General features: G+C 44.6%; 1 protein-coding gene across 4 annotated transcripts in view; it reads left to right on the forward strand.

The window, feature by feature from the left end:
- Positions 1–11,089, forward strand: part of Arhgap36 (Rho GTPase activating protein 36) — a 28,620-nt gene extending 17,531 nt beyond the window's left edge. The window contains exons 2-13 of one of the 4 annotated variants that reach the window (XM_077107249.1): positions 4,329–4,487; positions 5,680–5,745; positions 6,261–6,502; positions 6,749–6,941; positions 7,158–7,213; positions 7,447–7,597; positions 8,059–8,207; positions 8,379–8,555; positions 8,780–8,877; positions 9,005–9,111; positions 9,610–9,783; positions 10,932–11,089. In XM_077107249.1, coding sequence (XP_076963364.1) covers positions 4,329–4,487; positions 5,680–5,745; positions 6,261–6,502; positions 6,749–6,941; positions 7,158–7,213; positions 7,447–7,597; positions 8,059–8,207; positions 8,379–8,555; positions 8,780–8,877; positions 9,005–9,111; positions 9,610–9,783; positions 10,932–11,089 — 1,730 coding nt within the window. Of the gene's footprint in view, positions 1–4,234; positions 4,488–5,679; positions 5,746–6,260; positions 6,503–6,748; positions 6,942–7,157; positions 7,214–7,446; positions 7,598–8,058; positions 8,208–8,378; positions 8,556–8,779; positions 8,878–9,004; positions 9,112–9,609; positions 9,784–10,931 lie in introns of those variants that run through there. The other 3 variants (XM_077107248.1, XM_077107251.1, XM_077107250.1) reach the window with 3 other exon arrangements.
- The last annotated feature ends 522 nt before the right edge of the window (positions 11,090–11,611 follow it).

The following is an 11,611-nucleotide window of genomic DNA, read 5'->3' on the forward strand; positions in this document are numbered from 1 at the left end:
GCTTTTTTCTCCTAGTTGTTTACTAGTTGGTGAACACGTACCAGACCTAACCACTGGATGGGGGCAGTGAAGTAAAGGAGTCTTCCACATGGTGAAGACTGTGGATTTATGCCTAGTTGAGAGCATTTCCGTCCTCACAATGTCGAAGCGGGTGACCTTTCTAATGTTAATTTGTTTCTCCATCTGTGCTGTGCATTTTGGGAGGACGTGAGAAACGGGCTTGATGCCACCCAAGGGTGTTTCCCCTTTTTTGTATTGCTGGAGACTTGATTTGGGTGCCTTGCTGCTCTGTTCGAATTCTCTAGCTTGCTATCAGCCAATTTCTTTGCTATTTTACTGATATAAATGAAACTGTCTTTGTTGTTGACAATGTAAAACTAGATAGCTTGAAAGAAAAATAAATTCTGGGACATATAGGCTTAATCTGAATAATAATTGAAATATCAAAGTATCTAGTTTTTTTTTTTTTTTTTTCCTGTGCTGGAGAGTGAACCCAGGGCTGGCCTCATGGCTACTAGGCAAACTGTCTACCACTAAACTATATCCCCAGCCCAGTTTTTCTAAATTTTATAAGATTTGAAAAAATATTTGACCCTGATGCAATTGAAGAGTGAAGATCTATGCCCAATAGTCTCCCCAGCTAGCTTTACCTATGTTAATAAGTAATTCAAATTTAGAAAATATTGAACAGAGTAGGCTTCAATGCATTGATTAAAAATTCTAATCATATTAATAATTCCTTTTAAAGCCTGATGTGTTCTGGTAAACTCAGGCCCTCTGCAAAGAACCTTCAAAGTCAACATGTTTATTAAAAACTAATGCTACATATCACATTATTCATACATTCAACTCACACATCCACAGAGATGGGTTTTATGCCATTTCCTTATTTTATGGACTAGGCCAAAGAGGCCCAGAGAATTCAACTGACTTTCCTACAGTCACACAGCAAGCAATGATAAAGTTTGGCTTTGAACTCTGTTCTCTTTGACTCTATCTCCAATGCCCAGTGCAGATATTTGTCTAAAATGATTTTTGCAGATGTCTTGAATTCTAGATTGAAACTGAGCTGATTTGCTTTCATATTCCTCCTTGAGCATCTTTTTGATCTCATGGTCACTTCAGGCTAGTGCCATGGTACACTAAAGGGGGAAGGAGAAGACACTTTGAAGCAAGAGAGGTCTCTTAGCACTTTGGTTCTTATGGGGAGCCTTCCTTTATGTCCAGTTTGGAATTTCAGGCCGAGGACATGTAAAATATTACATTTTCAAGAAACTGTTTTGTGTCTGTCCACAGTGCTGAAGGCTGCCTTCTTACCCCCTCCCCAGCCCATCTATCTGCTTCTTGTTTGGGCATTCTCCTAGCTCTGTTTCTGTCTTTTGTACTACTGGTGCTTGAGAGGGTTGAAGGTAAGCAAGACAGTGTCAATTTTGCTGGCAAAACTGCAGCATATTACTGTTCTTAAGTTTAGCCCTATATGTTCAAGCAGGGAGGCAATGACAAACGGTTTATTCTAAGGCCTTTGATTTCCTTCGGAATTGTAAGCATCTAGGCTGACTCATCTCTCAAAGGCTTTCTCTCTCTCCTTTTTGGGCTGGTGTTGATTTGAGGTTTCACTGTTTGTTCTTACCTTATTTTCTGGGGAGGGGAGGGATTAATTTACATCCTGGTTTTTAAGGCAAGAACCAGCTCTGCTCTTTGGGTGATCAGATCTGGTAAGCCTCCACAAGAAGAAACTCCAAGACAGGTACAGAAATGACTGGATTGGGGGTAAGGGGAGAGGGGGGTGATGTTATTAAAAAAATTAAGCAGAGCTACATTATGTGTCAGCATGAGACCCTCGACTAAAGGGCTCTGGACTTGTTATTGTTAATGGGAGATTTATAGAGGTTTAGTCTGGGACTGGTTAGCTGTATGTGCCTTTGGTTAAAATGGTCACTTTGTGGTTTCAGTCTGGTGGTTGGCCTTGGGTGTTCACTTTGGGTCCAGGGGACGGTGGTTTGCAGTTGAAGGAGCTTTAAAATTAATGCTAGGGGTTTTCTTTTTAGCTTAGTTCCAAAGCCATAGGAAGATCCTCCATCCTTTCTCATATTGCACCTCAGTTATCTGGCAGGCTTGTCTGATATCTTTGATTTCGGCCATTAAAGAAGGCAAAGAGAATTTTGGAAATAAAATTCAAGCTGGAATGTCTTTTTGGGGAAAACAGGAGGTTTTTTAAAGATGATTATTGTATGATATCTCTTACCTACCTCATATCTGTCAAAGCCATATTACCCGATCTTTGAAATTTAAGCCCCTCTCCAAATTTTACATAGAAAAATATCATAAAACTCCAGGGGAAAGGAAAGCTTGGAAAAGTACTATGTTAAGTATTTTTTTTCTTTTTCTTTTTCTTTTTCTTTTTTTTTTTTTTTTTGTTAAAAGGTTTAATTCCCTATATCACATTATTTTTTCTTTTAAGAATCGGCATCTACACATGCACCCAAATCATAAACTTGGGAAATATCTTAAATTCTTTCCATTAGATTTTTTCCCCAAGTCCTGGCACTTCTACTCAGTGACACTGACTTGTATCAACAACCCTTGTCTTCTTGCTGATCTAACTGCTTCAGGCTTTCAACCCAGATCAGGTTATTTCATGGCTCTCTGATTTTTTTTTCCCCATGGTACAACTCAGACTGGCACCCTATGGTAGTTCCCTGTTGGTTTCAGGAGAAAGTCCAACTGCTGAACATGGCTTACAGGACTAGTCAGGATCTCATCTCTGTCCATCCAGATTTATCTCCTTCCAATGCCTTCATATTGCTTTGAGATGAAAACCCCTCTCCCATCTCTTTGCCTTTGTACAAGCTGTTCTCTCTGGACACTCTCCCCCTTGCTGTATCCAGGCAAAGTTGGATGTTTTCTCCTTTCTCCTCTCACAGTACTTTGTTTACATCTTGGCTGATTGACTTATCACAAGGTTTTGTAAATTGTTGCTAACCTGTGTATCTCCTTCACTGCATTGTTAAATCTTTTATGAGAAGAGTAGTATTATCTTGCTCAACCTTTCAATCTGTAGTGTCTGGCTCAAAGTGGGCAATTAATAGATTTCTTAGTGAATGAATGAAAGAATAAATGGGTAACAGAGAATATGCAGGAAAGGATGCTGTGGGGGTACAGGGAGATCTCCACTGGGGAATGCTATGCAACCTGGGAGCAATATGATAGTGGGGACCTTGGAGAAAAGCCATATAAAACAGGTTTCCCATTATACTAAAATGAACTTCACTCTGATCACCAATGTTGTATAGGAAGTCTGACTGGAAATGGTCTGGAAATGTTTGTTTTGGTAGATGTTGATTTTTTTTTCCCATAAAAAATAATATAATCAAGTTGCCCAAATTTCAGTAAATAGAGAAAAGACAAACAAATTATTACCACTTAATACAAAGCTTATTATTTGGGTACATTTTTGTCTTTAATTTTTATGCATTTTTTCCTTCACATAGTTGTAATCATAATTGCAATTCTGTATTTTTTATTTGTTGAAAAGCTCTTTGTAAACATTTTATGATTGCATAATTTTTATACTATAGTCATTATGTAATTTGTATAACTAATTTCATTGCTGGGGTAGATTTTTCCCTTAAGTTTTTACTATTATGGCTCATATACATATGGATTTTCCTGTCTGTAGGAAGATATCATTAGAATAGATTCCTAGAAGGGGATTATTCGGTCAAAGAGACTGGGGACAATTTTCGGTTCCAGACCCATGTGTCCAGTTTGTTTTCTGGAATAATTTTTGTATAAATTTACAGAATTTATATTGCTCCCAGCTTAAATGAAAACCTTCTTTTTGCCCAATCCAGACAGCACTGAGTATATCATGAAAAAATTAAAACTAGACCATCAATGTTCTAATTAATAGAAAATACTAATTTTTGTCTCAAAACTGCTTTCTAAAGAAAATTGTGAGGTGGTTTCTTTCTTTTTTTTTCTAATTAGTTTTTTTCTTTTCTGGACTATCTGTTCAGAGCTGTTTTTTTTTTTTTTTTAAGTTGTTTTTTTTTTTTTTTTTTTTTTTTTTTTTTTTTTTTTTTTTTTTTAAATAAGCAACCAGAGGCAGCCCTGCTTGAGGGTGAAGCCGCCTCCCAGTTTTCCCTCCCCATTTACCCCCCCCCCCATAGTTCCCTCCACCAGGTCCAGTGACAATTGGATGATGCAGCCTTGATAATCATTCGATTCCAGAATGGGTGGCTGCATTCCTTTTCTGAAGGCAGCAAGGACACGCTGCCCCAGAATCATGCCCACTTTGCTCTTGTTGTCCGCCTTCATTTTTTTAGTGAGCGTCCTGGGAGGAGCCCCAGGACACATTCCCGACAGAAGGATGAAGATGGTGTCAATACACAGCCTCTCTGAGCTGGAGCGTCTGAAGCTGCAAGAGACTGCTTACCACGAACTCGTGGCCAGGCATTTCCTCTCTGAATTCCGACCTGACCGAGGTGAGCTGTACCCCGGAGTGTGGCATCCTCGCCTTTGGGCGAGTGGACCCCCGGGGCCAAAGGGACAGATTTGGGGTCCGGAGGGTCGGGAAGGGTATCGCCTCTTCTAATTCCCTGGCGCCTGAGGAAGTGGGAGTTGTTGCAGGCTGTCTATTGAATTGCAAAAGAGGTAAAGATTAGTTGAGTTGGGTGGAAGTGGGGGGGGGGGGTTTGAAGGGTGGTAAAAACGAATGTCAGAGACTGAGTAGAAGTGAGCTCAGGTGAAGAGACGCACGCGCCAGGTGTGTTTCCAGAATTGGGCAGAGCGACTGAGGTGCAGAAGGATACTCGGAGAGAGGACTGGGACAGAGACATCGCGTTTGAGAGACAGTGAGAGACACGCACCAAACCAGGCGAAAGAGTGGGAGGGCGGTTCGGGGGTGGGGGGGGGGAGGTGGCAGCAGAAGCTGCTGTGTGAGCGCTTCCCACCTCAGCTGGCTACAGTCGGGACGCTGCACAGGACAGGGTTCGAGCTTGCTCAGGGGTGGGGGGGATCTCCGGGGTACCGGCGCAAATTTGGCCACCGAGTAGGGGAGGTTGCGCGGTTGCGCTGCGGAGGGGCGCTTTACCAGCATTGGAAAGTGCAGGGGGCGGCGGGGGTCTCTAGGTACGCACTGAGGGCGCAGTCCGAACTGGGTGAAGCGGAGGGCTAGGAGACCTCGCGGGTAGCCGCCGCTGTGGGATTTGGAGCTAGGGACAGCCAGGTGTCGCCGCTTCTCCTGGCACCATGCTAGGAGCCGACGGCAACCTGGGTGCTAGAGTGCGTCGCAGTAACTTGGCGACCCTCACTCTCAGAGGCGCTGCGGGTGGAGCCCCTCCCCTCGCCTGTTGCATGATTCAGGCGCCTGAGCGCCCCTGAATTTTATATTTAAGTGTTGTGTTGAGAGACCGCTGTTGCGTAGCAAGATGCGCCTTAGGTTATCTGGTTTGATTAAATCTTCGGAGTTTTCGTATGTGTAAGATAAGATTGGTCCTGTTGTCTGGCAGGGAAACTGAGGCTGGGAGAAATGAAAACATTTATCGCGGGCTGGAATGAGCTCCCCCTCCCCCTTTCCCTGCTCCCTGCTGCGGATTAATGTATGGCCATGCTTGAGTCACTTATCTGAGCCCTATTTGTATGTAAGTGTGCGTTTCTTTTCTTTTTCTCTTATAGCTCTACCCACTGACCGTCCCAACACCTTGGAGAAGTGGTTTTTGATTCTGAGAGGACAAGAGAGGGGTGAGGGGCTTCTGTATTTTCTTTGAGTGAAATAGGGTGCTGCATCCCTCCCCCCATAGTGTGCCCCTGGCTGCTAGAGACTGGGCGGGGCCCACTGCTTCCCAAGTCACTCCCCCTCCCTCCCAGAAACCCCTCAGAGGGTGATATCGGGAAATGGCTCAAAGCTGAGGCGCAAGGGGCGGTCCTCCCAGACCAGCCTAATTAGGCCTTCGGGTGGATGAGCCCCAGACTACTCAGCCTGAGATCACCCTTCTTGTTTCTAGGTGGTCACCCCCTGGCAGGATCTTAAGCCCCTTCAGGGTAGTTGAGTGGGGCTGAGTTGAGTGTTGAATACTTTTGTGTAAATACTGCTGGGTCTTTTTGGCTAGCTCCCCAGGGAGGGGCACTGCAGTGTGGAAGGGGTGGGGTTGACTGCTGGAGGTTCTTGGGGGAGGGTGGCTGTCCCTGCAGTTCCTCCCGATATAAGTGCTGCGGGGCTTTGAGGTTTCTCATTCTTTCTCTCTCTAACTCCCCAGACGTCTCTCTCAAGACATTTGGCATTCGCCTGGAAGAGGTACTGGTGAACGAGCTCACCCGCCGCAAGCATCAAGAACTGACAGCCACGATGCAGATAGAAGAAGCCACCACCGGTCAGGCTGCGGGCCGTCGTCGTCGGGGAAACGTGGTGCAAAGGATGTTTGGCCGCATCCGGCGCTTTTTCAGTCGCAGGCGGAATGAGCCCACCCTGCCCCGGGAGTTCACTCGCCGTGGGCGTAGAGTGAGTTTAACTACCAGGTTTTGGACAGGGGCCATTCCTGAGGTGTGCAGTGATGTGGGACAAGAGGGTCAAGGCTTCTATCCTCATGGGGGGGGGCGGGGCTGGACAGGTAAAGGAAACATTCTGAAAGGGTGTACTTGGCTTGCTACAGAGAATCTCTCCTGTTTTGAATGTCACATGCAGTACTCGTGTCTAAATCTAGACCTTGTTCTCCCCCATTTTAATATTGTCTGGATTTCTCCACAGGGTGCAGTGTCTGTGGATAGTCTGGCTGAGCTGGAGGACGGGGCTCTGCTGCTGCAGACCCTGCAACTTTCAAGGGTTTCATTTCCTATTGGCCAGCGACTTCTTGGATCCAAAAGGAAGATGAGTCTCAATCCGATTGCCAAACAAATCCCCCAGGTTGTTGAGGCTTGCTGCAAATTCATTGAGGAACATGGTAAGGGAGCTGCAAATGGTTAAATTACGAAAGGAGGCAATTAAAGAGAAAGAGGATGTTATAGAAATACAGAGAAAAGAGATCATGGGATCAAGGGCTTGGATAAAATTTCCCTGGCACTTGTAGAGGTTAGGATGCAGCTCTTAAGGAAGGAGAAGGGAAACACCATGGGGAAAGGGGTCAGATTTTTAGGATTATCTGCTTTCTTTCTTTCAGGCTTAAAGGCAGTGGGGATTTTCACCATTGAGTATTCGGCGCAGAGAGTGCGTAAGGTAAATTGACTATGTTTACACTTTGGTTCTTGGTCAAGTAAAAGCAGATGGAAGTAGGGGCTCGCCTAGAGACATGATGGTAGTTTCATGACTGTTGAAATAAGGTCTTCTTTCTAGTCCCCAACATACAATATTATGCTAGCTACCTCCCCTGAAGCCTGTGACTTCCTGAAGGAATGACCAAGAGGGAGCCTGTAGTGAGCAGGACAAACCATGTCTCTTCTCCCTTGTAGCTCCGTGAAGCATTTGATCAAGGTCTGGATGTAGTGCTGGATGACAATCAGAATGTGCATGATATTGCTGCACTCCTCAAGGAGTTTTTCCGTGACATGAAGGACTCTCTGCTGCCAGATGATCTGTACATGTCCTTTCTTCTGACTGCAAGTAAGTCTTCTGCCCTCCCTTGTTGGGGCAAGGGAAGGAAATGTCAGAGGTCTAGTGACCCCCAAGGACCTAAGTCCAAAAGAACATCAGAAGATGAAAAATACCTCTCTAGGATATAATATGCATATTATTTGTCAATTAAAAATAAAAATCTTTCCAAACTGTCTCCAAGTTACTTTGTCTCTATAAATCTGTTACTTGGGAATTTCTCTAGTTTCTTAAAACTGTGTGTGCCCTCTCAGGGCAAAGAACCACCCAGATTCTGTAGAGATCTGGTTTTCATGGTGGGAACACTTATTACCCTTAGGGTTCCTGAACTCAAATCTTTGTACACAAGTAAAGGCAAGTTATTTAGGTAGTTTCTGCATAGCCATCAGCAATTTGGAGTAGCTCATCTCCCTTGGTATTGGGTTGCTGCCAAGGCCAGCCCCCTAAGCTGGTCCCTCTTTTCCTTTTTTCAGCTCTGAAGCCCCAGGATCAGCTTTCTGCCCTGCAGTTGCTTGTTTATCTGATGCCACCTTGCCACAGTGATACTTTGGAGCGCTTGCTGAAGGCATTGCATAAAATTACTGAGCACTGCGAGGACTCCATTGGACTTGATGGACAGCTGGTAAAAAGATCAGGGAAAGGGTGGTGAGAACTGTAGTAGGGGACATGTGCGAAAATATAGTGGTAAAAAGAAGTGAAACAAATAAAACAAATAAAAAGAGGTGTATATATCCATTTGTACAATTTCTAATACTATCTCAAAGTCAGTCACTTTCTGCATTCCTGTACCTAGGTTCCTGGCAACCGCATGACCTCCACCAATTTGGCTCTCGTGTTTGGATCTGCTCTCCTGAAGAAGGGAAAGTTTGGCAAGAGGGAGTCCCGTAAGACAAAACTGGGAATTGACCACTATGTTGCTTCTGTCAATGTGGTCCGTGCCATGATTGATAACTGGGACGTTCTTTTTCAGGTAGGTGCAAATTTTGGATATTCTTATTTCACACAGTCCTCTTTTGTTCACCAAGCAAGGGAGAATTGTATGTGGTTACCAAAGCAGGCAGATAAAGTTCCCAGTCTAGAATTTCCTTCCAAATTAGATGGTCATGAGGTTGTCTTTCAATCCTGGTACCTGATGGAGACATAAATGAAAAGGTGCTGAAAAATAAAGACTAATATTGCTAATTTTACTCTCAGGTGCCGCCTCATATTCAGAGACAGGTTGCCAAGCGTGTGTGGAAGTCCAGTCCTGAAGCTCTTGATTTTATCCGTCGCAGGAATCTGAGAAGGATTCAGTGAGTTTTATTTTTTTTTCAATTTAGCCTAAAGGACATTATTCTATGGGGGCTTCCAACTCCAGATGATCTTTATGTTAGTTAATGCAAGTACAAAATAACTTGTTCAACATTCCTTTCCATTCAGGAGTGCACGCATCAAGATGGAAGAAGATGCTTTACTTTCTGATCCAGTGGAAACCTCTGCTGAAGCCCGTGCTGCTGTCCTTGGTCAAAGCAAGCCCTTTGATGAAGGTCAGTTCCCCTCAAGAGGTCAGGCCCTTCCTGAAGGTCAGTTCCCTGCAGGGGGTCAGGGCTTTCCTCAGGATCAGGGCCTTCCTCAGGGTCAAACCCTTGCTCAGGGTCAGGCCCCTGCTGAGGACCATGCCCTTCCTGAAGATGAGTACTCTGAGGAAGATTTGTCAGTCAATGAACAGCTAGCAATTGAATATTTCAATCAAGTAGTCTTTGGGAACAATCAAGGTTTTATGCTCCCAAATGACCTTGAAATTGAAGGTTCATACCTTGACGACTTACCAGAGCTTGATGAAGAAGATTATGATGGTGATGATGACGATGATGGTGATGACAACGACAACAATGATGATGATGATGATGGTGATAATGATGACGACACCTTGAATTTTGGTAATCTTCCTTCTCTTGCGGATATTCTAGGACCAGGTGAAGAAATTCCAGAACTCATTGAGATCCCAGACTTTGAAGAAATACCTAACTTTGATCCAGTTCCAGAACCCGAAGGACCCTCATATGTGCAAGTAATCTTGAACCCTCTAGGGAATCTGAATCCCAATCTCGAACAAGGACCAAATTTTGAAAACCACCACAGTCTTGGCCTGGCAGAAGTTTCCCATCTTAACGTAATCCAGAACAATGAAGAAATCCCGGAAGCTGGTGAAATTCCAGGTAATGAGGAAGCCCCAGACAATGCAGATGTCTCAGATAAGGATGAAACCACAGATTATGATGACCCTAGTCTTGAAGAAATGCCAGCTATTGATGAAGCCCCATGTGTTGAAAAATTCCCAGAAGTTAATGGGATTTCAAACCCTGAAGAATTTGATGTTGAAGAGGTCCCAGCTTTTGCTGGCCTCCCAAATGATGAAGAAATCTCAAGGTATGAAGAGACTGCAGAATCTGAAGATCTCACCCCTGAAGAGGTCCAGGCTATCCATGTGATCACAGCCCTTGAAAATACCATCGATTTTGATGAAATTCAAGATCTGGAAGAATCCTCAGATGTGGAGGAATGTTCAGGGCACAAAGAAGACTCTGACATCGATGGAAACAAATACTCTGAAGAAAACCCCACTCTTGAAGGTTACATTCCAGTTCTCAGTGTGGTTCCAGAACCTGAGAATGTCCAAATTCAAAATGAAACCCAAGATTGTCAGGAAGACCAGGCTTTTGAAGATGATGAAATTGACACTGTGACTCCAGAGACTGAAGATGTCTCCATTTCCAGTTCAATTCCAGACCCACTGCCATCCGTGGCTGTCAATCTGGAAGAAGTCATGAATGTGGATGAAGTCCCAATGCCTAAAGATGTCGACCCTAAAGAAGTTCAGAATCCAAAGGCAATTCCGATTGGTAAAGAAGACTCAGATGTTGCATCTGTTGTAGATACCACTGTCCTTAAGAATGAGTCTCAGCCTAGCCCTGAGTCATTTAAGAATAACATCTATTTTGTGTCCTTTATGCAGTGCTTTAAGTTTCCAGTTCCAGCTTTGATATTCATTTGCATGGTAAAATTAGTGAACCTTCTTTTTATGTGGTGGTGGTTATTAGGTAACCGTCTTCCCCCTGTACCTGGTGGTGTCATTAATTTGCTCTGAGCTTGGTCTCTGTTCTGTTCCCTAACCTATCTTTCCAGTTTCCACAGTGGTGAAAGCTTTAGAAACTTTTGTGCTGTTAGCTTCAGTTTACTGACTCCTGAAATGGGGATAATCATTCCTGCCCTGTCTTTTCTCATACTGTATTTAAAACCCAAAATTAGATCCGCGGGCCTTGGGTGCTATCTGATGTCTAGGAGTAACATTGTTACTATTTTCCAGGTTCCTCTGAGGAGCCAGCCGTGCCTCCCGGCACTGCCCGTTCCCATGACGATGAGGAAGGAGCGGGTAACCCTCCCATTCCGGAGCAAGACCGCCCATTGCTCCGTGTGCCCCGGGAGAAGGAGGCCAAATCTGGCATCGGCTACTTCTTTCCTTAGGTGTTTTTCCTCCTTTAAGGTGCCGGACAGGGGAAAAGGGTGGGGGTAGACCTGGGATGTCACAGAAAACATGAAGGAGAATCTTGGAGATAGATCTGAGAGGAGTTCCACCTGATGCTCGGGTCAGGATAGGAATTCCCAATACACTGCCAGCCCCTTCACTGGGGATGCTTGGTCTCCTTAGCTGGTAAAAGCAGAGATGTTTCTGTGTCATGCCCAGGCTCCCTGGTGCTACCTTGCCTTTCTCTTTTACCCTTGGTCTTGGCTTTCTCACACTGCAGCCCTCCTTTAATTGATGTTACATTTGTGGTAAACACCTGTCCCAGAGAAGCTCACAAATCTCGAGGTGCTTTCCCTCCCCCACAGGGGATTGCATGTTTTTCCTTACTTTCCGCCCCTCCTCCCGAGAGCTCTATTGGAAAGGCCCTCAAGAGGCATGCTAGAACGTTAGGTCAGCCTACTGACAGCTGACAATTAATGCTAAATCATGTCACACCAACTCATAGCCGTGTCCCCGCAGCA

The sequence above is a fragment of the Callospermophilus lateralis genome, chromosome X (genome assembly GCF_048772815.1).
Source record: "Callospermophilus lateralis isolate mCalLat2 chromosome X, mCalLat2.hap1, whole genome shotgun sequence".
Lineage (NCBI taxonomy): Eukaryota > Metazoa > Chordata > Mammalia > Rodentia > Sciuridae > Callospermophilus > Callospermophilus lateralis.